General features: G+C 41.2%; 1 protein-coding gene across 1 annotated transcript in view; it reads left to right on the top strand.

Moving 5' to 3' along the window:
• The window catches only part of LOC306966612 (melanocortin receptor 5-like), a 38,168-nt gene extending 12,594 nt beyond the window's left edge, over nucleotides 1–25,574 (top strand). Inside the window, exons 2-5 of the mRNA XM_079561414.1 lie at nucleotides 16,306–16,527; nucleotides 17,546–17,652; nucleotides 22,686–22,874; nucleotides 24,868–25,574. Of these exons, the coding sequence (XP_079417540.1) occupies nucleotides 16,366–16,527; nucleotides 17,546–17,652; nucleotides 22,686–22,874; nucleotides 24,868–25,441 (1,032 nt within the window). The 5' untranslated portion in view covers nucleotides 16,306–16,365 and the 3' untranslated portion in view covers nucleotides 25,442–25,574. The remainder of the gene's footprint in view (nucleotides 1–16,305; nucleotides 16,528–17,545; nucleotides 17,653–22,685; nucleotides 22,875–24,867) is intronic.
• Nucleotides 25,575–26,083: the final 509 nt, after the last annotated feature.

Genomic DNA, 26,083 nt, shown 5'->3' with positions numbered 1-26,083 from the left:
ATTGTGACATGAAAAGTTTTATCGTTTTGAGTTGAGCAAAATGTATGCTCAAATAAATAAATAATCTAGGATCAAAACTTTTTAATTCTAAGATATGAACTCTCTGAAATGATATTGATCTGATGTGGATTGGCTTATATCAGATTTATCAATGCGCTTAAAGTTATATTATAGTAAATAATTCTACACATTTTAACTAGCAGCCAAGTGTCCACTATGAAGGACATATTATAAAAGATACATTTAAAATAAATACATTTTGTAAAATGTTTGAATGTTTAATGTAAAATGTTTAACCCTTTCACTCAAATGAAGTCAAATTCATCAAAACCTCTTATGTCTGGACTTGCAGTACAACAGTGTTAATTTTGACAACATATTTTATTTTAGTTTTAGTCTTTTGACTAAAATGTAATTTAATTTTAGTCAATTTTGACTAAAATTAACTAAAATTAAATTACATTACTAAAATGTAATGGTTTTTTTTACTAAAAAACTAGACTAAAACTTTTCAATTTTAGTCTAGTTTTAGTCGACTAAAATTGCATGTCAATTTAGTCGACTAAAATTAAGACTAATTTAGTCGACTTTGCATTTATAATATTCATTATAATCATATGTAATCGTGGTGCTCAACTTCATGGAGCTGCTTCCACATGAACAAAGCTCAGAGCTGATCCTTTGGCAGTGAATTTAAATGATTTGAGGCCCTTTCAGACGGTCAATAGAAGTTTAGATGATTTTAGTCTCTCCTTTTCATTTTTATTTAGTCTTATTTTAGTCGACTAAAATATGTGGACATTTTAGTCATAGTTTTAGTCTCATGAGGAACTTTTAATTTAGTTTTAGTCCAATTTTAGTCGTCAAAAATTTCCCTTTGACTAAAATTAAGACTAAATATGTTAGTCGACGAAATTAACACTGCAGTACAAGTGTAATATTTGGAATTTCCGACCTTAAAAACCTCACAGCAAATAAAACAAATGATCAAAGACACCACTATCACCTCTCATATAGGCCCATAAGTTTGGCACCATTGTTTGTCACAAGTGTCCTACATACCAGTATACGGAAATCTGACACCCCACCACAGCATTAACTAGGTCAGTCATTCTTCCCCAGTGGTTTTGGAAGGTTTTTGAGCTTCTTTTGTTGTCATGGGATATGTAAACAATCTGCTGCTTCATCTCGCAGCACGGCAGACGGGAGGAGGTGACATGAGATGAGAACACGCAGCAGTTTCAGGTTCTTTCAAAGGCACACGAGATGTGGCAACTGTAGCAATAGCTGCACCTCATTTTAGTGAGTAAGACATTGGTGGTCATTGGGAAGGTTGTTAGTGCAGATTGGACTCCACATTTCTATGTTTTAGTATCTTATCAAGTGCGGGGGAAGCGCAATATAAATGCAATCCAGCAATACAATACGCTTGCAGAAACCTTCATGGGGCATATGCATTCAGTATTCAGTATAACCTTAATCCACTGTTAAGCCTAGATCTAACCAGTCATAAATATTTTTGGTTTGACAACCACAGAACCAGGTTACAATGAGGGCACTTGCTTGTTGTTTTGCTGTGTCACTCTTGGGGCACATTATAGGCTGCGGCAAAACTTTACTGTCAGGGTGTTTATCCCACGACTCTCAAGTAGCAGCATCAAAGTCCTAAAAGGCTTTCTGTCAGCTTGTAAAAGGATCTGCTAACTAATGGGGCTTTAGTGCCAAGTTACGCCTCTCCAATTGGACAGAAAGTGGGAAAGAGCCCCAGCCGATGCGACCCATGTGTTAAAGCCTCTCCAAACCTTTGTTCCTCTTTTGAAGCAAAATGGATGTAAAATCAAATGTATTTTTCATTGTATAGTCACTCTGACAGACGGGAACATATAGAATGACAAAGTGCTGCAGGTTTTGAGACTTCCAGGCAGAGGTGGAAGAAAGTCACCAAATGCAAGTCTCGAGTCAAGTCCAAGTCGTGAAGGTCCAAGTCTCAAGCAAGTCCAAGTCAATCGGTCATGGGGTCAAGTCAAGTCATAGCTTTTGTCAAGTCAAGTCAAGTCAAGTCTTGCTTTAGCCGCCAAGTCACCTCAAGTCACAAACGCCAGCGTGTCTACTTTTCAAAACATGTTTAATCTTGAAAAGAACAAGTGATTTCTCAAGATATAACGATTTCGAAAATTTTGGCTAAAATCAAACTTTTTAAATTCGGATTTAAAGTCTAATAAATATTTAAGCGCCACAAAATTCAGAATATATATATTTTAAATGCTCCAGTCTATGTACAAAATTACTGGGACAGCATTTTAAGGAAGGGGGCCCGGGGGGGGGCTACTTAAAAAACAATGAAACAGAGTCTTTTAAACATGAGCTGCTTTTCCTTGTAGTCTGAAATTTTTATTTTTTATATTTATATAGTTTCTGGTTCTGAGCAGTGGGCAGCAAGTGTGGGCCGGCGCTCGGGGACCCATCTCCAGATGTGAATTAAACTTTCACATCACAACAGTTATTTAAACATAATTAAACCTTATACTAACACAGTAGCAGAAATACAAACAGCATTATTACTTTGCTTGAATGGAATGTCCTGAAACCTAGTTGAGCATTTGCTTCAGTTATTTCCTCTAGGATGGTTTACCTCCCTAAGGCGGGGTGGCCGTAGATTGGTTACCTGGGGGTGTGGTGTTTGGGTGATGAGGCATTGGGCTGCATTGATAAGGAGAGGTGTTACGTTTGAGTACAGTCTGTCTCGAAGTAAGTCGGTGTTCCCGACTCTGGGTTATGTTGGAGAGAGATCCTTTCGTGCTGAGGGATGTGCTGAAGTTGGTCCAATAAAATTATGATTGTTACAATTTAATTATATCAAGTGAACACTCTTTCACAACCAAACAGTCCAGTTTCTCTATGAGCAGACACAGACACATTTCAGAGTGTAACAGTCTTACTGATGCAGCGAAGACGTCGCAGCGTTTTTCAAATGGCTCTGATACAGTAGACTATTCTGTTGAAGGCAGTCATTCAGATCTTTCATGTGTAGCAGAGTGGAGGTTATTAGTTGTATTTGTTAATGTATTGTTGCCACAATGCCACCTAGTACAACTGGGAAATAAATGTTACAAAAAGGTCTAAGGCACATATAAGTTAAAATGGACAGGGTAGAGGCAATTGATTTACAAAATTTAATTGAGTTATATTCTTCAGTAAATGTTTGATTTCAGTTGCACCACTTTGTCCACCAGAGTCTGGTCGACTGCTCATTATGCAGCAAGATGTTCAAGGCAAATTTGAACATTTCTAAAAAATGTCTTTATCGTGACTCATCTCTCTACAATGGGAGGAAATAGTAAGTGAATCCATTGGAATTTCTTACATTTCTTCCTATACTGGTCATAAAATGTGGTCTGATCTTTATTAAAATCAATGAGAAACAGTCTGCTTAAACTAATACCACACAAACAATTACATGTGGTCATATTTTTATTGGCCATAACATGTAAACATTCACAGGCAGAGAAATATGACAAAATCCAAAGGGTTCACATACTTTTTCCTCCAATCGTAACTACCGAGGCTGAAATACTTTACAGTATTTACTGTTCAAGGTCTGGTGAGACATAGTAACACATTTCATTTCACAGGTTTTGTCAACTTTAGTGTGAGTTGAGCTTTAGAACTTTGCAATGAACTTCCCTGTGTTTTGCAAAGGGACAAGTTCAAACCCGTTTTGTTCTATGGCGCGCTTTTCAACTCTTCAAAAGTGAACTGTCTCAAAATGCAGCTGTGTGGATCAGGGTGGCATTTGAAGAGTGCGGCAGGCAGACGGGTTTGATTTAAGCCGGACACGTCTGTCTCGTCCTTTTACCAGGGACAAAGAGCTTGTGAGAAAACATCTCTGTCAATATCCCCGCGGTCCCGATAGCAGAGAGTGTCAGATTTGAAAGATAGAGATGAAGAAGACAGACAGTTCTGAACAGTGAGTGCCAAGAAATATTTTATCGGGCTTATTCCAACATTCTATGTTCTACATTCCATATTCTCAGCATTCCCTGATTTTACAGAAATACGCCCAATTTATTGGCTGACAGATTGAAGACATTGCAGAGCGTGGATATAGCAATACCAGATACGTACCAGTTGTTTTCACTTCTCGTGTATTTTTATATTCATAGAAGTGCTAATCTAATAGCCAAGTCTGCAGACAAGAGTGTGTTCAGTTTATGCTTCAGGCGACTGTGACTCAGAAGCAATTTTGTTTTCTCTTTATGAAAGTGGCTAACAACAAACTGTTGTAATTTGTGTTTGGGGAGATGGTAGACAGACAGGACTTGTTGGAGGGTGTGTCTGGAGCACGAGGTACAAATTGGTGGTTAATCACTCAGTCACAGCAACACTGAATGTGTTTACCTGGAGAACGTACAATAGACAGCCAGGACTTCAATCAGACGTAAACCCCCTTTTCAATCAGCGGGACATTCTCATATCAGATTGCTGAGATGCCTCTTGTTGACAGAAATATGGAGCCCAAACAGCACAGCATTACATCATTGCTGCATACAGATTAAACTTGATACATTTTTACCCTGAAAGGTTTTTAGGCTGATGAAGTCTGTAGACTCGATCTCAGCATTTGTATCCTATACTGTATATTAACAGATTAGAGGGGTTTTATACGTATCTTTTAAACTCAGAGACCTCCAAACTACTACTACGAGGTCGGATACGAGATGTAGACAGTAATGGCGGCTCCCAGTGCAGAAGCGCATCTAATGATAAAACTGTAACAATCATTTTTCATACAGGTAACAAGGCTCAACCCCATTCAGCTTCAGAGATCTGTCAAGATCAGGCTTTCTTAAAGAAGGCCCCAATTACATTGTCACTTGGATTTCAATTAGTTTCTAGCAGAGACTGACAAAATATTATCCTAAACTGAAGAGTTTACAAGGTGTGATTACCACTTTTTTCCAAGTGGGAGGTGGGAAATTTACCAGCTACCAGTTGCCTGGAACGCACCATTAAAATACACAGCAAGCAAAAGATAGTTAAAAAAAACACACTAAAAGCACACAATTAAACTCAAGCAAAGCACCGTGCCTCTTGTGCACACACACACACACACAGTCTATGGTACTTGGAGCTGGTTGATGAGTGGTCAATGGTGATCCGAGTAGAGCCGATGGCAAAGTTCAACAAATAATCAGTCAACAGCAGAGGTGGGAGACTCGAGTCAAATGACTTGACTCGACTCGAGTCGCAATTTTCGGGACTTGAGACTTACTTGACCAAAGCTCCAAAAAGACTTGGGACTTGCTTTACATTATGGTAATTAGCCACATGCGTGTTCGGTTTCCGGACGGAGCGTCTAATCAATACAGCGCGAAAAGGCAGGAGGAAATACGACGTGTTTCTTTGGATGCTTTAACCCCTTAACCCCCAGTCGAACCGATTCCCGTTTTAACCCCTAAACCCCCAGGAATCGGTTTTCCCGGGGGTTAAGGGGTTGAACTGGAATCGGTTCGACCAGGGGTTAAGGGGTTAAACCAGGGGCGGACTGGCCATATGTCCATTCTGGAAGAGCACAGAAGGGCCACTGGCTCTAGGGCCACCGGCTTTACCCAAATCGAAAAGCTAAAAAGAAAAGCATCAAAATAGCGAGAAAAAGGGGATGAAAAGTCAACAAAAACATGAGAAAAACACGGACAAAAAAACCTCTACAAAAACGTGAGAAAAACACAACAAAAAATGATAGAAAAAATCATTAAAAAAAACAACATCACTTTTGTAGGTCTTAGCTTACATTGTTGATCTCCAGTTGAGAAGCTTTTAGATTTGGGTAAAGCCCAGTATAAAAAAACATGAATCTAAAAGGAATGCCGTGGAGCATGGTGTACCACAAGGTTCAATTTTGGGACCATTATTATTTATTATTCATATTAATGATTTTGCTTTTGTTTCTGCGACCACTTTTCCCGTTCTTTTTGCTGATGATACCAGTCAAACTGGGGAAAATGAACTCGTTAACGTTAAGGCGGGTGGTAAGAGGTTAAAATATGTATTTGTGGAAGTCACAATTACGCTAATTTGGGCCAGGTTGGTCAGAGTCCAGGGCTGTTTTTCAGTCCCAGTCCGCCCCTGGGTTAAAAGTTTTCTAAAGACAGTGAAGAGGTGATTTACGGAAAACGTTTGAAACAACAAACAGCGCAGATGGGCGGCCTCCAGAATGACGAAATCTTGGGGGCTTTTCGATGTTTTAAAGCGTTCACACAACGTTCACAGCATTTAGTGGTTATATTACGCATCCGCACACATTATATATTATACTAGCTGAGACCCGGCCTTCGGCCGGGCCTCGCTAGTCTCCACATTTGATATTCTGAGATTGTGAGGGATTACAAAGAAATGTCCAACCCGTCACACAGTTCAGCTGTAGACCAGTGGTTCCCAACCCATTCCAAAAACTATGGCCACTACAAATGTTTAAAATAATGAAGGCAAAAAACAATTTCAAACAAACTGCAATTGGAGTGTTTGATGCACCCGTACTCCTTTCGTATAAACAACGACAATATTTTCGCTAAACTCGGGGAACAGGATTCAAGAGACAGTGGAATAATTTTTGATTAATATTAGGGGTTCAGCTCTAACGGTTCGGTTCACGGTGCAGGACCCGTGGTTTGGTCCATCACGGTAGTGTACAAAAAAAGAAATAATGAGTAGGTATTGAACGGAAATAGCCTAATGATCGTTATTAGACAGTATTCATAACCTTACAATAAAAGTGGCAATGCGTTCAAAGCTGCTTTAGAATAAAATGTACCTCTGGGCTCACAATACGTGAAAGCAAAATAGAAAACAAATGGTACAGCAGCAAAGGAAAAAAAAGAAAAAAACTACGCAGTGCAGGCCATGCGCTCGTGAAGTTGTAGTTTCATTTTCGCTGTGACTCACACGGAGGATAAATCAGTCGGAGCAGCGCGTTTGATTAGAGGCTCGTGTTGGAGCAGGTTTTGGGCACGCACGCACACACACACACACACACGCACACACACGCACACAGCGCCCTGTTTGGATGCGCGCGCACACATACATACACACACGCACGAACACACACAAACGCGCGCACACACACATCGCCCTGTTTGGATGCGCGCACACGCACGGCAGACAGATCTCGTGCACTCGCGTTTTTGTGACAGCGGGTTGTCCTCGGACAGCAGCAGCACCAACCACGCACACACTCAGTACTGTCGCCAGGCTTCCTGGTGTTCCCAAAACGGTCTCCCATCCCAGTCCTAACCAGGCCCTTCCCTGCTTAGCATCCGAGGAACGGTCTCCCATCCCAGTTCTAACCAGGCCCTTCCCTGCTTAGCATCCGAGGAACGGTCTCCCATCCCAGTTCTAACCAGGCAGTTTCCTGCTTAGCTTCAAAGTCGGTATGGGAAATAAACATGGCGGCGCCCAGGCGGCGGCCATTGAGATAGCGTTTTCTATAATAGATATGTTGAAAAGTAGACAAAAGCTCTCGATTTACCGATCGATCTACGTTCCCACTCTCACCTATGGTCATGAGATTTGGGTAATGACCGAAAGGACAAGATCGGGGATACAAGCGGCCGAAATGAGTTTCCTTCGCAGGGTGGCTGGGCGCACCCTCCGAGATCGGGTGAGGAGCTCAGTTACTCGAGAGGAGCTCGGAGTAGAGTCGCTGCTCCTTCACGTCGAAAGGAGCCAGCTGAGGTGGCTCGGGCATCTGTCCCGGATGCCTCCTGGTCGCCTCCCGCGGGAGGTGTTCCAGGCATGTCCTTGTGGGACAAGGCCTCGTGGAAGACCCAGGACACGGTGGTGGGACTATGTCTCCGAGCTGGCCTGGTGTCACCTCGAGGTCCCCCCAGAACAGCTGGAGGAAGTGTGTGTGGATCGGGAAGGTTGGGCATCTCTGCTGAGACTGCTGCCCCCGCGACCCGGCCCCGGATAAAGCGGAAGAAAATGGATGGATGGAAAAGTAGACACACTGGCGTTTGTGACTTGAGGTGACTTGCCAGCTAAAGCAAGACTTGACTTGACTTGGATTGACTTGGACTTTCTTGGGACTTGGACCTTCACGACTTGGACTTGACTCGAGACTTGCATTTAGTGACTTACTCCCACCTCTGGTCAACAGCATCAGATGGGTGAATGAATTGCTGGAGAGAATGTATTGCATCTCTGTGTAATGCAACGGAAAGTATAAGAAGTCTCCTAAAAAAAAAACTAGGTGAGTGACGTTTTTTGTTTACCTGTGGCGTTAAATTTATTATTATTTATTTTTTTACAATGACAATAAATTGAACTAAACTGAACTTAAAACAATGAACCAATGGAAGTGGTGGCAAAAATATAACCGTTCTTTTACATATTAAATTTGACAACATCAGCAGCAATTTCATGAAGCGCTCTAAAGGGATATTTCAGGATTTTTGACGTAGGGCCTGTTTTCTGAGTGTTGTTGATTTCTGGAGCTATATATATATTTTGTAATTCATGCAGTCCTTGTATTTGAAGAGTTTGGTGATGCTAGGCTAGTGCTAGGCTTGTTTAGTGCTAGGCTTGACTATGGTAGCTTGTCTATGGTAACTAGTAGCCTGCATTAAAAACCTCTTCAAAATCATGGGGTAGTCCTCCAAACGTTGCCATATCTGATTTGTAGAAAGCTCCTTTGTGAATTCCACGTGTAGTAATGCCGACCGCAGGTAAACAAACTACTGTAGATCCGGTATAAGTTCTTTCAAATGCAAAATGGTTGTATTTCAAAAATGACTCAGTCAACACAGACATTTATGTTAATAGTCCTGTGTAATAAGTGATTTGCCTCAGGTGCACTGTGCTTGGGTCAGACTGTTTTTAATGCAGGCTACTAGTTACCATAGACATGCACTAGCCTAACACTGCTAAATTCTTCAAATATAAGGACTGCATGAATTAAAAAAAGAAAGTCTCCAGAAATCAACAACACTAGGAAATGAGGCCCTATGTCAAAAATCCTGAAATATCCCTTAAAGTAATTGTTAAATCTAAAAGGCCTAGTGTGCAGGTATTGGGCAGGTAAGATGATATAGTACGTACAAGCTAGCACTGCTTATGAGCAGAGAAAATCCCACCGGTCAAGGCACTTTACAAATAAAACAGCTATATTTGGCGAGACTCAACCCGATGCAAAACAAAAGAGCGTCGGATATAAACAATTAACGACAAATATTCTCGGGAAGCAACGAGAACACAATTGAGCAACAGTGGCTTAATTACTGCCACATAGACATGGCTCCACAAACCGGGCTGTCGGCACGTTCGACAGGGGAGAGGCAACAAACAATCTCGACCACACTTGGACTAAAACACAGCCACAACGCTGAACCCACACTGGCCTGTACACCTTTCAGTAATGCAGCTAATCAGGGACAAGAGCCATGCGACACAACTTTCAGCACTCGATATAAACAATACAATATCTGTAGAAATGTCACAAAGATTTCAACAAAGAAACTCATTATGAATCTATGGGGAGCATAGCAATGGCAAATTCGATTCAGCTAAATCCCTTTTCATAAGGTTGTTGCACCCCATACAGCGGACCCTCAAGGCTTATTAATGAGTCACACTGACAGCAGTAGCAGCCCAATACAAGACAACCTGCTTATAGATTTCCACACACCTCTGGTGCACCAGCCCCATGAGACAGCTAACCACTGTAATTAATTGCTGAGAGAAAGCCCCACGTCATCACCGGTGTAGTCTTGCCGTTCACAGCAGTGTGAGGGAAGAATACAGTGTATGTGGCCATTCTATTGTTCTTTGTAACATCTGACGGCTGGTCACGATTATTCGGGAATATTAGAAATTGGTTATCTTGGCTGAAATGGGAGGATGGAGAAGCGAGAGCTGTAAATGGAATTGATGATTTTTGATGGTCAGCCTCATGATCTATGCGTAACTTGAACAAAACTCTGCTGCTGTGTTTATTCGAAACGCTAAGGCCAAACGTCGTGATGTACAGGCTTTTGATCAAACTTTGTCTATGAATGTGAAGTGAATTCCCAGAGATGGGCTTGACGTCTGAAGCCAGCGATGTGTGGAGAAACTTGACTCCTAGGCAAACATTTGTCTAGCTCAGTCGATTACCTTCATCCTCTGTGTTTGGATTTACGTCATTTAACGCAGATTACTTCTTAATGGCTCTATTTGCCACACTATAAACTCCACGTTTCCTCATCTCGACTACACTTTGGTAAGAGTCTGTTATGTTGTAGACCGTGATAAATAAACAGAGCTTCCTTCTGCATTTTGTTTCTGCATTCTGTTGGAAGACAGAGGGGGGAATAAGAGTATTTTCTGTTCTGCATTGCTGTCAATAAAGATAACAATTCTGATATCTCCAGCCTCACGTGCATTCAGATCCTATCGTGGTTGTTTAACATTCAAGGTTACAAAACGTTTTGTAACGGCTTTGATGTGAAATTCCTCAGGATCAGCATAATGAAAATAAAATCTGTTTAAAGACCTCGGGCATAGTTTTAAAAAAAATCCCATGATCCCCTTTAATGTCTCACAATTAGTTTTTTGAACTCTGCCTGAAGTTTAGGCGCCACTGTCCCCAGAGCTCATATAAGGTAAACTCTGGTATAGCCTAAATATAGTATGTTTTTGTCATAACTAAGAGATATCCTTCTGCCTGTGTTGTTTGAGAAGAAGAAGAGAGAGAGGTCCAGGGAAAATAAACCCGGGAAGAAATGTCTAGAAATAATACTTTAGTAAAATATACAACCACTAAAAACGAAAAAATATGAAACATGAAATGAAGAACTGCTCCAGACCGTGTTATGCTACAGATATTCATAAATGAAAGTAATGTGTGTTTTCTATGCTATAATAACTACCTATATCATGGAGTTATGCTATAATGCATTTCAAGTTTATGAACCCTGTTAAAGGAAGACAGCTCATGGCTCATTTTTGTAGAGATTAATGAAAAGTTGCAATCGCCTGCAGCACCCAGAAGGCGATTACTGTTGGTGTTCAGTTTTGTGCATCTGCTGATGCATTGGTGACTGAATTATTAGGTGTTATTGGAAATGCGTTACAAAATCTGTGTTTCTACATGATTTACCCTGCAGAGACTATGCCACTTATTTTCAGAATATCAGAATAACAAGGATTTTTACGTTCTTACTCCCACTAATGGCCATGAGATCTGGGTAATGACCGAAAGGACTAGATCGGGATGTCCAAACTACGGCAATTAAATTTAATTGGCCCACAGCTATTTCTAAAAATGACTAGATGCAAGTTGGTCATTTTTATACTCACTACTGCCACCTCAGGTCTTACACGTAACTGCAATCTCTATGTTGCGTTAGTGCATGACGGCACTTCAGACCCTCGTACTTACTGCGTTTCGTACAAGGGTCTGGAACTTCACAATTGAGCTCTGTTATCAGGTGGGAGGTGAACTCCTTTGAAATTATTGGATCTGATTTTCTCTAGCGTTTAGTCGTGACGTATGTAATGCGCTGGAGTGAGTGAAGCAGCTATCATAACTCTTGGGGGCATTCCTTGCTCATTCCAAGGCTTCAATTTTATTTTCTTGATATTTGGGAGCCGAGCCAGGACGGATTGAAAAGCTTCCACTACTTTCGTATCCGCCGCCATTGCCAAACTACAACCGGAAAATTGGCGCAAATGCTTGACGTCACCTACAACCCCCGCCTCCCCCCCGAATGGTGGGTAGAAAGTCAACCGATGTAACGCAGCCACTGAGATCAGACCCAGACGTACATGTAGGGAAAGTATAATTGACCGGAGTTTACGGATGGTTAAGGCCAGGCTACTTCAGACCCGAATTAACACCTTTTTGAGTGACAGTGCAGGATTTTAGAGGTAGTGGTGCTGAACAGGTCTGAGCTCATTCTACACATTAGGACATTGCTGGAACATGTAGGGGGAGGGAAAATACTTCATTTTAACATTTTTTAAACTGTTTAGTCCCTTCAATTGAAATAATGTAAAATAAAGGAAAATCCATTAATAGAAAGCTGTGATGAAGGATGACTTTTTTTTTTTGCTTTAAAGGATCTGCATCATGCTTTTTTAGCCAATCCAAAGTAAAGTATAGGCATTTATATAATATACACTATGGAATACTCATTTTTGTGATAAATATAAGTATTTTCTGGAGTTATTTTTCAAACCCGTTAGACAAGACGCTTGGATTCATTTAACTCCGTCCCTCTCACCGAGTTGATGCAGCCGATGCCACTTTTGCAGTAGTAGAAGTATAAACATAACAGCAAAAGGTGAAGTTACTTCACAATGCAGTTATAAGGATTTGACATTTGCAGCACAGCTTCATAAATGGCAAACACACACAGAAAAACATTATTTTGGCTGATAGTCGCTGAATCCCGGAACGAAATTCCGACTTCTGATGAGTGACCTCTTCTTTAGGAAGGTTGAATAAAGTCCTGTCCTCCTATACCCAAACGCACATTTTTGCAATGCCATTAGCGTTCGGTAAGAAAAAAGAGTAGGTTAGACCGAGCTCCTTCTTCACAGCTTTCGGTGCAAACTTGACATATGTTCAGACGCTCAGGGGATGTGTTTGTTTTCACTGCAGGGGCAGCGCGGAGGCGTTGGGCACTTCCTTTTATTATTTTCTTACAACAGAAATAATGAAAAAGCTGTCTTATAAATTAAAATCAGTCCGTAAGGCATTACATTACAGACGTCGGGCTATTCCTGTTTGACACTATGCGTCACAACTCAGTCGAGAGCAGGATTCAGGAGGATTGCTTAGAACTGCGTGAATGAAGCCAAAAAACACTCTGGGGGTGTTCTTGATAAGGAAATAGCTGAACAACATGGTTAAAAGCTCGATTTTGCATGATATAGGACCTTCTAAGCATATTCAATTAAAAAGCATAGTTAACGTTTTATTGAATTCTCTAATTTTAATAGTGGTGAAGTGTCTGACCTCTACTGTGTGCCCAGTTGTTTGTTTATTTTTCTGCATGTGGCCCTCTGTGAAAAAAGCTCGGACACCCCTGGACTAGATCGTGGATACTCACAGTCGAGTTCCTTCGCAGGCTGGGTGCGCCTTTCGGGGTGAGGCTTTGCATCTGTTTCGGATGCCGCCTGGTCGTCTTATGTGGTGCAGCCCACGTCTATCAAAGGCTGATGAGCAAACTTTACTCTCCAACTGACCCTTCATTGGAGCACACACTTTCCAGCAGAACACAACAAAAATATATAAAACAATACATTTATGAGGTCTGAGTCCTGTCAGTGAGCATTACCCGCTTCATAGCTTGAATTATTTATAGTTCAGGCACTGTCATTGAACTTTTTGAATTCACAACTGCTCCAGGAGTAAAAGCTTCCCCAGGATTCCAACTTCAAAGTACAAAGGGAACCTAGCACAAGACAGCAGGCGCCAGGTATAACGAGGCAATGCTGTTTCTACAACAGAGAAGATGGTGCATAAGATAATGTAGCAGGCAGAGTTATCTAAACTTTACATGTCTGATGGCAAAAACGAAAACGCTTTTACAGCTGGTGTCCTTGCCCTCATTTATTAAATATAGAAGAGCGACTTAGAAGCAGTGCATTGCTCAGTTGTTTGTAAAGGTGCCTCCTTTGAAAGGTTAATTGAGATGAACTACATCCAGTTACTGCATGAAAGACTGACGCTGAGCTGCAGTGCGCCTTTGAGCCTCGACAATTGAATTCCCGTTGGTGGAAATAATCCACGCTCCTGCAATTACTGTCTTCAAAAGTGCATTCACCGCAGATAGCAAAAAGAGAGGAAACCGTGCTGGCTTTTTGCTTGTGCCTTACTGCTAAGGTTAATTACTGAATCCACTCTGCTTGTTTTAACTGGACGATAGGATTAAGATAATGGTCTTCAAACAACCAGACAGAACAGCCACAATGTTTGACTTTTATTTGGTTACGTTTATTACAAAATCAGATTTACATGCCACCTCAGTCTGCGGATTTCATTTGAGATTTGTCTTCTCGGCCTTTATCAGCAAAACTCGACACAGTAAACCCAATAAACCCAACCCTCTAAATGTCAAGCGTACCGCAGCTTTGAGTATAGCAGGAGTCTGCAACCTTTTTTCCTGGCGAGCTACTTTTTTGTGACAAAAACAGGGGAAAATCAGGGAGCTGCTTGTGTTTCGAGGATAACTGTGTAAGGCACTTAGTTAACACAAGAGCGGTAGTTGCAAAGATGATGTTTTAACAAAAATAAAGAAAACAATTAGAATTTAGTTTTTATACTTTACTTAATGTACTCTAATGTTTGCAGATTTTGTTCAGCATTTTGAAAACAAGCAGAAAATGCCTCTAAAATGTGACTTATGAAGCACGTGTAGAGGTGTTGAAAACATTTGGCGAACTTCAAAGAAGGGGATAGAGCTGCTGCTTTACAATTTCCTGCATTTTTTAATTCACACGATACAACCAACCACTCACTGCATTCACCCAGGCATCCCAAACAATCTCCCATCCAAGTACCAGCCAGGCCCTTAGCTCCCGAGGTCTGATCGAGCAGAGCAAAGGCCATTACATTAACTACAAGCCCCAATGTTGGGGTCAATGTTGCATCAGAAGTTCAATCATGTTACATCAAAGTTGTCTTAAAGCCTTTATTGAAGAAGATTAATTCTGTAGCCACTCTAAAGACAAATATTAAATCAATTGGGGCATGTACCTTCCTTTGACCAAAGCGCTTGACTCAAAATGATAAATTTAGGTCATGGAACTTTAATCCGTGTAGTCTTCCATCGTTGGCTATTCAGTTTTAAAATCAAATACGGAAAACAACATTTCCGGATGATTTTTTTGGTTGTTTTGTCCTTTTCTAAATTTTAACAAACAAAAAAAAACGGCTGCCCTATTTTTAAATCTCAATATGTCTAGTGTTGGCTCCAGCTGTTTTAAATTCCAAACAAAAAAATGCCATGACTGTTATTTAGTTTCAAGAGAGGAGAGAGAGATTGTACTTTTTCCGTCACTCACTCCCAGTCAGGCTGTGAGTCATCACTGAGCTGCCACTATACCAGTCTCAAGAAGTGTCCTAATGCTGCTCTATTACTGTGTCCTAATGCTGCTCTATTACTGTGTCCTAATGCTGCTCTATTACTGTGTCCTAATGCTGCTCTATTACTGTGTCCTAATGCTGCTCTATTACTGTGTCCTAATGCTGCTCTATTACTGTGTCCTAATGCTGCTCTATTACTGTGTCCTAATGCTGCTCTATTACAGTGTCCTAATGCTGCTCTATTACTGTGTCCTAATGCTGCTCTATTACTGTGTCCTAATGCTGCTCTATTACTGTGTCCTAATGCTGCTCTATTACTGTGTCCTAATGCTGCTCTATTACTGTGTCCTAATGCTGCTCTATTACTGTGTCCTAATGCTGCTCTATTACTGTGTCCTAATGCTGCTCTATTACTGTGTCCTAATGCTGCTCTATTACAGTGTCCTAATGCTGCTCTATTACTGTGTCCTAATGCTGCTCTATTACTGTGTCCTAATGCTGCTCTATTACTGTGTCCTAATGCTGCTCTATTACTGTGTCCTAATGCTGCTCTATTACTGTGTCCTAATGCTGCTCTATTACTGTGTCCTAATGCTGCTCTATTACTGTGTCCTAATGCTGCTCTATTACTGTGTCCTAATGCTGCTCTATTACTGTGTCCTAATGCTGCTCTATTACTGTGTCCTAATGCTGCTCTATTACTGTGTCCTGATGTCTTTTTACAGTAGACCACATTTAATGTTGACGTTTTCTATTGGGATTTTATGGAAAGCACGGCCAAGTCAGTGATGGATGGATGGATGGATGGATGGATGGATGGATGGATGGATGGATGGATGGATGGATGGAGGGAGGGAGGGAGGGAGGGAGGGAGGGAGGGAGGGAGGGAGGGAGGGAGGGAGGGAGGGAGGGAGGGAGGGAGGGAGGGAGGGAGGGATTGATTCATTGATTCATTGATTCATTGATTCATTGTGAAATACCAAATTTGGGTTTTCTATGTGAGGTCAAAGAGGACATAAAGTTTGTTGTTGTGAGAGAAGGAGCAGTGCTTATCAGCTGTGAACATGTGTGTGTGTGTGTGCATAGACAGCAGAGCTCCCATCAGAGCGATGCCTAACGGCAATGGGAACTTGTTGCGCCTCATTTTATGCATAGTTCTGCTTTAGTTCTGACTAAAGAAAAAACTCTCAGCGAGCAAAACTTTCTTTTCATTTGCATTGCCTTCTCTTCCTCAGCCTGTCTGCAGAATGGCCCTTGGATTAGCTCAGTTGTGATCAGGACCGGAGCCCAGCAGGATGAATGTGTCTGAGGAGTCTTCTTACAGGGAGGAGGCGCTCTTCAGTAACTCCTCATGGGGCGACTACCCCCACAACAACACCCTGGCCCCTTCGCTCATGACCGACAAGAGCGGGACATCTAAGTCAGCAGCATGTGAGCAGATGCACATCGCAATAGAGGTAAGTACAGGAGCAACACAGCCTTATGTAGCAGGACCGGCCCTACAGGTTTATTTGGTAAAGGGACAGTGCATGTTAATGAACACAACCTTAGGCTACTTTGCACTTTGACACTCTGATGATTCAGAGTTAGAAAGCCTTTTGGCATATGGCACTAGTTTGCATGTATTCAGTAAAAACAAAGAATCATCATCAGATTTACATGATGTAACTTCATTATGTGGGTGTGGAGTGTGAGGTGGTGGAAGAGGCTGTCGGCACTGATTGCGGCTCAGTCGGCTCGTAAAGTCAGAACTTCGATGTAAATTACTGACAGTTTAAAATAGCTCACACTCAGCTCAACACTCCTGTCAGGCCATTTTTCTTCATTAAAGATTTTTCGTGTGCCGTTTTCTATCAAGACTCGGTAAAAAAAAAAGTCAAATACTTGCAACTTTTCGTTTCAACGCTGTGGCTCTGAGCTCAAACCTTTCACAAATGACTAAACAGCATGTTAGATAACCGCTACATAACCGGCTTTCTTCTTGTGAAGCCCCTGGCTCTGTTAGAGGTGCTCTACAAATAAAAGTTACTTACTTACTTGCTTGTTTATCCCTCCTTAGTCTTTTTTATTTTAATGCAAAATCTTTTGACTATTTAAATCACCGGACAATTGGCAAGGAAACATGCCACTACTTATTGCCTTTTTGGATTTGCTAGAAGGAGAGTTTACTGTGAGATGCAAAACATAAAAGACAGCATTTTCATTTCCCCGTCTTCTTCTCCGTCGAGGATGACAGAACCATTTGGATGTGATTGGACTTCATGCCACAACCCTGAGCAGGCTTTGCCTGGCGCATTCACACAACCGTGCATTCCTGGGCAAGGTTTACCTTCCAGTTTGTGGGCGACAATTGTGCCTATTTAAAGGTTCTCTCCCCCTGCCAAACCTTCTTCCCCTGTGACCTGCACTCTGTCGGAGCTGTAGGGGTTCACTGGGAATGATTCTGTCCAATGTAAATGCATTTTGTTTTTGCAGGTATTTCTGATCCTGGGAATAATCTCTCTGCTGGAAAACATCCTGGTCATCACAGCCATCGTCAAAAACAAAAACCTGCACTCGCCCATGTACTTTTTTGTCTGCAGGTAAGGCCACAGTTCTAATGCAGACTCAAAACACACATTGTATTGCTATTATTGCCATGACTATCTTTGAATGAATTCATCATGACTTCATGGATTAACTCATTACACATTCATCCGACTTCATGATGCTTCATAATGAAATACTCATTGAACTCATTAATGATGATTAATTTGTCATGATCATGATGAATTCTGATGAAAGAAACAAACGGTGGCGAGGACCAAACTTTGTGTAAACGTACAACTAAAAATGATTAGTTCATCAAGACTCCATTATGAATGTGCCCTTAAACTGAAGCGTTGCAGCTTTGATAACTTGTATAAACATGTGGGCAAATAGGTTGGGGGTTCCAATCAAGGCTCCTGCATGTGCACACTGTCGTTGTGTCCCTGGGCAAGACACTTCACCCACCTTGTCTGTGAGAATGTAGTGTGAGAGTGAATGTGTGGTGGTCGGAAGGGCCGATGGTGCAAATTGGCAGCCTCACTTCTATCAGTCTACCTCAGGGCAACTGTACCTACAAAAGTAATTTACTACCACTGAGTTTGGAGTGAATTAATAATATAATGTAAAGCGTCTTTGAGTGTCCAGAAAAGTGCTATAAAAATCCAATGCATTATTTTTATTAATTATTATTTTATGTTGGTTGGGCACACCTATATTCATGTTTTATAAGTATTTGTTTTCTTTTAAATAAATGAATAAAAGCTCTCCTCTTATATTATTAGTGTCCTAAAACAGGTTCTGTATCTACAGTATTAAGTCTCACATTCATAATAAAGTCATGACAACAAAGAGTTCATCATGATCATGATAAATTAATCATTATTATTTATGAGTTCATTGCCTGAATTAACGGTGTGAATTAAGGAGTTTATCATGAAGCATCATGAACTCACATACTCTTATTATAAAGCGTCATCAAAATGAAAAACATTTTAAGATCTACAAATGAATCAACCAAATGCTAACCTGACAGTATGGCTGAGTGGCAAACTCTGTGTTTACGTGCAAGTTTAGAAACAAAAGTTACGGGGTTAACCTCTTTCTAAAGTTAAGGGCCATTGATTTGTCGACTATAGAAGCTTCCCTGTTTGGATCAATTACTTTAAAACTTGAAAAGTCAGCGCTACTTTTAGACGTTAGGATTTCATCAACTTCTTAAATGGAGTGGTGTTAGTGAAGCCTGCCTGAAGGTATCGCAGAGCACATTATACTTAATATATTGAAGTCTTTACTCCAAGTATTCCTGAAGCCGTTAAAATGAGGCGCAACGCTTAAAAAAAACCACTTCCCTCATCCCACATCTAAGCTAACTCTGTTTACCAAGTAGAGTCGACAGGAAAGATTAAGCAAACGCACACGGGGACGGCCGATCAGCTGCCGAGCATTAAGGAGACGGTAATTGCACCTCCAGATGTCAATTAAACACCGGCGTAAATGCGCAGGATAAACTAAGCTGGCACAAGACAGCCACACAGGTGCTGAACTTCAGAAAGGACAGCACCAAGAAAGTCTCGTCTACTACCTTTGCTTGATTTGTGTTATTGTATTCTATTGCCTTTATTCTATTGTGATTTATTTATTTTTAAAAGGTTGATTGGGTTGGAATCAGCTGTAATATCCTTCTCTATCACGTATCGCTGTGAGGGTTAGTATTTGAAGTATACAGGCGAATTCCAATTAGTATTTAGTATTTAGCTGGAAGTAAAAAAAAAAAAAAAAAGAGTAACCGATTCAAAGTGCTGTAACATTAGAAGCTAAATATATATATATTTAAGCTATACAGAATTTTGTGACTGTATGACTATCTTTTTAATTGCCAGTGTGCAGATTACATATTAACTCGGTATTGGTTTTCAGATGCTGTTTGGCCTGAGGCTAGAATTCAAAATATGTTGTGTGCCTCAAAGCATAATTGCCGGATTCCAATTTTAAGGTTTTCAGGAAGAAAATTTAAAAAAAACATGGTGGGATCCCCATAGAGATGAAGTAAAGTAAAAATGTTTCTAATTGGTTGTGGACATACACTGATTCCTGAAGATGCACCAGTGTTTGGAGAGACAAAAAATCCCAATTTGGCCTCAAAATAACTTGGGCAATTATAGTAGGAGACAGACGACGTATAATAGACGGATTCAAGCAATTAACCGCTTAAATGTAAGTGTAACTGATTAAACTTCGACTATAATTGGCATTTTCTGTGTCCTTTGGAGAGAACCAAACTGCAAATTGAATAGGAAGCAGATAAGCCTTTGAACGGGAGGTTCTTTGTTCTTCATGCCATTATCTCCTTCCACATTGTTATGCGTCTTCCATATTAAAGGTTGTTTTTTTTTTTGCTTTTTAAAGAAATATGGGCCTATAAAAAATATTGGAATAAGCCACACTTTATCGCTGTGAACAAACGCTATCATATAACATGCAGGTTTTCTTTTTCACTTTTTTCTTGCCTCTGAGATACTAGCCTTAATCAGTTCCACTGGATAATCCTATACGTAATAGTGTGTACATGCATGTGTGACATACACTGTCAGACAATCACTAATGAGACCCAATTACCGCCATCGCAATGTTGTAACTCACCAACGGCAAAGTAACTAGCAAATATCTGAGAAAGCGTTTCAGTTGTGTCTCGCTCATTTACTGTTCTTCTCGTTGAGCATATTGGGATGACCGCACATGAGTGACATACAAAGATGCAAAAACAGTGTCTACAGTAGCTACAAAACATGTTATTGAGTAACCAAGCAAAGTAAGTACAGTATACATCGCATGGAAGGTTATTTAGATTAAGATACACAAGAAGCTAAAAATGACTACATTGATTATATAGATACTAAACCCACACCCTTACACCGCTACTCATGGAGTTTGTAATTCACCCTAATGAATGGATTTAGAAATTAAAAAAAAAAAACACACAAAATATCAACTTTAATTTTGTGGCCAACTGTGTAATTGCTGCCACATTTACATATGTTAATAAATAATTGGTCCGAGTCGAGGCCAGTGGTGGTTTGCATATCCAGCTGATTAAAATGGAAGTCACCACCTCGACCATCTGCTCAACACAGCCTTGGGAGATATTTTGTTTTTTCATGCACTCGGACGATGGGGCAGGTCTAAGTGTGTTCCCAACTTTTCCAACCAGAGACTTCGCTTTTTCATCGATTTTAAAAGCTGAGTAAAGATCAGACGCCTTGTAGTGACCGGCCATGGTTTTGTCTGGGGAAAGATTGAAATCAAGTCGACATTCATGGCCACTTTCATGACTAATTAGGCCTGGCTTGTGGACGGAACAAAACATGAAAAATCCTTTGGAGTTTAAAAGAAAACATGACAAAAGAAAATTAAAGACAAACCAAGTGATGACACACTGGCCAGCAGCAGGACACACAGTAATTGGAACTGCCAGGAGCGAGAGGGACTCGACCAGGAAATCACCGAGGGACATAGACAACAGAACCGCATACATGAGCCTTACACAGACTTTTGATTACATTCCTCTTGCCGGAAGACTGGCATACGTGTTAATAGTGAAGAGGGAACATTAATGATGCCATTAGGTGAGTCTATCCATTCAGAATGTCTATGCTACTTCCAGGATGAAAAAAAAAATCTCAGAGAGGAGCTGAAAGAGCATTTACAGCTTACAGTGGGAGGGAAATGGTTTGGTTTGCGAAAGAGCACTTGGATGCTCCACTCCATTGCTGGCAAAACATTCTGTGGACTGATTAACCCAAAGTTGAATAGTTTGAGAAGAACACACAACGTCACGTGTGGAGGAAAACTGTAATGAATCTGACCATTCCTCTTTACACAACTGTGGCAGTTCAGCGAGATTCCTGGGTTCACTTACTTTTTTCCTCCCAGTCCTGTGAATGTTTTCATGTCATGGCCAATCAAAATATGATGACATGTAATTGTTTGAGTGAAGCAGACACTGTTTATTCACTCTCATGATTTTGATGAAGATCAGACCACATTTTATGACCAATTTATGCAGAAATGTGAGAAATTCCAAAGAGTTGAGAAAGTCCGCACAACTAAGTAGCTCCCAGAAAGAGTGTTTATTACTTACACCGCATCTTCATAGTCTACTTTGGTCCTGCACACTATTAAGATTGGATGTGCGTGTTTTTCCCATTTTTTTAAATTCCAAAGAGTTCACACACATTTTCCTCCCACTGTATGCAGCATACAGAAGACAGCGACACTTGACTGAATAGACATCTCTAATGTATTGGAGATGTATTGAAATGAGTCGCAGAGTGATATTCCAGAAAGGGAAGTGCACAGTATATAATCACTTTGTTGTAAGACAGCGGTTCCCAACCTGGGGGGCAGATTTCAGAGGGTGCCTGTAGCTTGTGTCTGGTGACTCTGATCAGAGGTTCGAGCTTTGAAAGATGATCGTTGCGCAAATAAAGGGTGAGTAAATAAAAATGACTGAAAAAGGTCTGTTTTTTGAAAGCTTATTGGCAATTATGTTTCTGTTTCCAGCATGTGTTGGAGGGCTTGTAATTAACTATTAAAAATAGTCCAAAATTCTGACAGGGCAGGTAAACTTTTGAGCACAACTGTGTATGCTGCTCCAAATCAACACATTTTCACAATGCTGCAGACTGAGATTAACAATCATCACATGGGTAGAGACCGTTGGCTTTTGTCCAAATGTCCTTTTGTTCTCACAGTTGAGGCGGGAAAAGAATTGCTACCTGGGATTATTTTCTTTGAAGTCGTCCAGTGTCAGGCACATTATCAGCAATTTGTCTGTAATGGAATGGCTTTTATACATGCACTTTATTTCTGGCTTTTGTACATGCACTTTATTTTGCAGAGGACACCTGAAAGGTTTTGTAACAGTCAATTGTAATGCTTGCCCCTGAAACAAACAAAAAAAGGGTGGCTTGATTCCAGCAAAATTGTGAAAGTGTTCTTTGACAAACCACCTAAGCCGTGGGAAGATGCCATGGTGCCCCCACACTGTCCTTGATGTGGATTTTTAATGCAAAACGTATTTTTCCAGTTTGGCCGTAGCAGACATGCTGGTGAGTGTGTCCAACGCCTGGGAGAGCATCATCATTTACCTCCTGAACAACCGGCAGCTCGTGGTGGAGGACAACTTCATTCGTCAGATGGACAACGTCTTTGACTCCATGATCTGCATCTCTGTGGTGGCCTCTATGTGCAGCCTGCTGGCCATAGCCGTGGACAGGTGATACTAGAGAAGGATATGTTTGTCTTGTATCGCCGCCTTGTTTAAAGGGGCTAGATGCAATTTGGCCATTTTATACTCACTGCTGCCACCTCAGGTCTTACACGTAACTGCAGCTTCTATATTAAGCTCGTGCATGACGGCACTTCGGACCCGGAATAACAACTATTTGAGTGACAGTGGAGGATTTTATAGGCAGTTATGGTGAACAGGTCTGAGCTCATTTTACGCCTTACGACATAGGTGGGACATGTAGAGGGAGGAAAACACAAAATTTCAACATTGTTAAACTCTGTATCGTCCCTTTAAGGAAAGCTCATGTTTAAACATTAGGAAAAAACGAAATGAATTTAACAGCAGTGAAAGGTGCTTTACCTTCTTTTCATTATTTGCTGCAGTTCCAGTCGTATTTGTGACTGAATACATAGATTTAAAGTGCCATGGTAATGCTAATGAAGAAGGCAGGAAGTCAGTTAGCATTACCATGGAAATCATATTAGCTCCCCTGAGATTAATATTCTCATCAGAAAAGACTCACTGACAACATGTGATGTTGATTCGTATTAACCCCATGGAAACTAACAAATAACATTTTGTCCATTTTGTTTGTTTACTGGAATAGTTAAGTGCATAAATATATCTGTTCGCATTAATTACTGAGGCTATGTTAACAATGTTTCATCAGGACACACTGTAAGCATAACATTCATCATTTTCATTTCTATCACTTCAGTGGAACATAGTGCTGAAAACTATATCCTATCAATGAAAACAGTTAGAGCAGGGATCCCCAACTAAAATACAGGCACATTCGAGGTCTGCAAACATTGCTCCTGAAAATGTTAAAACATGAGCACAGGAAGTCTATTTACATAGCAGAGCTGATGAATGAATCAATCATTTTGCCATTTTATTTCAGTACTATTCAAATTGTTTTTTAATTTTTAATTGAGCCTTAGATATTAAGTATATCAAGAGGATGAAAAGGCTTGGACTAAAGCCTCTGGAGGTCCAGATCTGGACCCAGGTCCGCCAGTTGGGGCCCCCTGCAATAGAGGATATGCACGAGGCATATCATTTAGGGGCCCCCTCTAGGGGAGCCCCTCCCTCAAGTTCTTCTGAGGAGAAGGAGAGGGGCCCACGCAGTGTGTTGGAAGAATAAAGACACAGCTCCGACAGAATGTGAAGAAGTTATGCTTCTGGCAGTAAAAACGAAAGAGAAGGAGGATAAAAAGGAGGAAGGAGAGCAAGACAGCAGCAAGTGTAATAAGTTACTGTACTTACTTGTAATGTCTCTGAAGTGCTTTGTTTTAGCAGCCTTCATTATTTGGTATGCAAATATCATCAACAAACTAGCGATCGTCACCGTGCCAATTGTCGCTCAAAGTCGTAACCAGGCAGACACTGGGCCCGCCTCGGTTAAGCCAGCGCCAAAGTGGACAGTAGCTCCTCTCGCTCTCTCCCCGCTTCACAGACAGCAGCAGGATCCCAAACCAGTGATACGCCAAAAGTGAACCGACCGGAGCGAGGAGGGAGAAACTCCAAATGAGCGAGGAGAAGCTCCTGGCTGATAAAACTGAGTCATGTATGCAGGGAAGATGTGGGATCAAAGGAGGACCTGAAGTAGTTGCTTTTAAATTTAAAAACACTTTGAAACATCTATTCATCATATTCTGTAAACAGAGTCTGTTCTGAGTCACTAGCAAATTATCTTCCCAGCTTGTAGAGTGCCTGCAGGCCTTACTACCAATTATTCGCATTGTTACATTGTTTGTGCGTCACTGGATGGGGTTCATCAAAATATATTTTTCTTACCTTGTGGTGACACCATATCCTTTTAAAGTAAGACATAGCGATGCCACATTAACTTGTACTTGACTTTACTTAAAAAATAAGCCTTTTTTCTTTTTTGGCAATACATTTCACCCCTTATATCCCCCTATTCACCTGCAGTCTCATCTTAGCTGTATGAACTTGTTTTCTTTCTCCATAGGTACATCACTATCTTCTACGCCCTGCGGTACCACAACATCATGACCGTGCGGCGCGCTGGCTGCATCATCGGCGGCATCTGGACGTTTTGCACCGGCTGCGGCATCGTCTTCATCATCTACTCGGACTCCACCCCTGTCATCATCTGCCTGGTCTCCATGTTCTTCGCCATGCTCCTCATCATGGCCTCCCTCTACAGCCACATGTTCATGCTGGCTCGCTCCCACGTCAAACGCATCGCCGCTTTGCCCGGCTACAACTCCATCCACCAGCGCGCAAGCATGAAAGGCGCCATAACCCTGACCATCCTCCTGGGTATTTTCATCGTCTGCTGGGCGCCATTCTTCCTCCATCTGATTCTGATGATCTCTTGCCCACGAAACCTCTACTGCGTCTGCTTCATGTCGCACTTCAACATGTACCTCATCCTGATCATGTGTAACTCGGTGATCGATCCGCTAATCTACGCCTTCAGGAGCCAGGAGATGAGGAAGACGTTTAAGGAAATCATATGTTGCTACAGCCTGAGAAATGCGTGCAACAATCTGTGCTGTGCACTGACGGGCAAGTACTGAGAGTGAAGGATCAAAAACACACCCGCACACTTGTTGAAGATGTTACAATATTTATTTGGTTACGTTACGGCCTTATCGCCCTGCCTCTTCTTTGGATCCTTTTCTTTTCTATGAATGTGTTGGATTTTGAAGACAAAGTTCTAGCAGGGTAAAGTCACGGGGAATGAGAAATGCTTACGTAAATGTCTCACAAGTTCTTGTTGAATTAAAAGGACATTTTTTTAAAAGTAAAAAGCACTTGAGAACAACCTATTACCTTTACATTAAACGTCGCGCTCTGACATCATCACTGATCAATAATAACCTCTTCTTGTCTATTTTGTGAATGTTCCTTTGTCAAAATGTGCATCGATTTAAGCTGCATTTCATAGCTTTTCCTTTCCTATCAACATGCTGTAGATACTCATCTTAAATAGCCTCTATGTACGTCTAATATACACAGATGCCGTACCACAAAAGCCCCCGTAAGTATGACATCTGTGTGTATTGGCAAAGATGATGCCGTGGTGCTACAGCAAGTCACTGTGGTGATACAGAACCGGCAAGATCCAAGTCAGATTCTCCAAAGCCCAAAGCTGAAACTGAGTAAGGGGATCAGAACATTTGATTCACCCATCTGTGTTGAGACAGTTGGCCGATAAA

The sequence above is a fragment of the Gobius niger genome, assembly GCF_951799975.1.
Source record: "Gobius niger genome assembly, chromosome: 8".
Classification (NCBI taxonomy): Eukaryota; Metazoa; Chordata; class Actinopteri; order Gobiiformes; family Gobiidae; genus Gobius; species Gobius niger.
The sequence above is the reverse complement of the archived record's forward strand: the minus strand, read 5'-3'. Positions and strand labels throughout refer to the sequence as shown.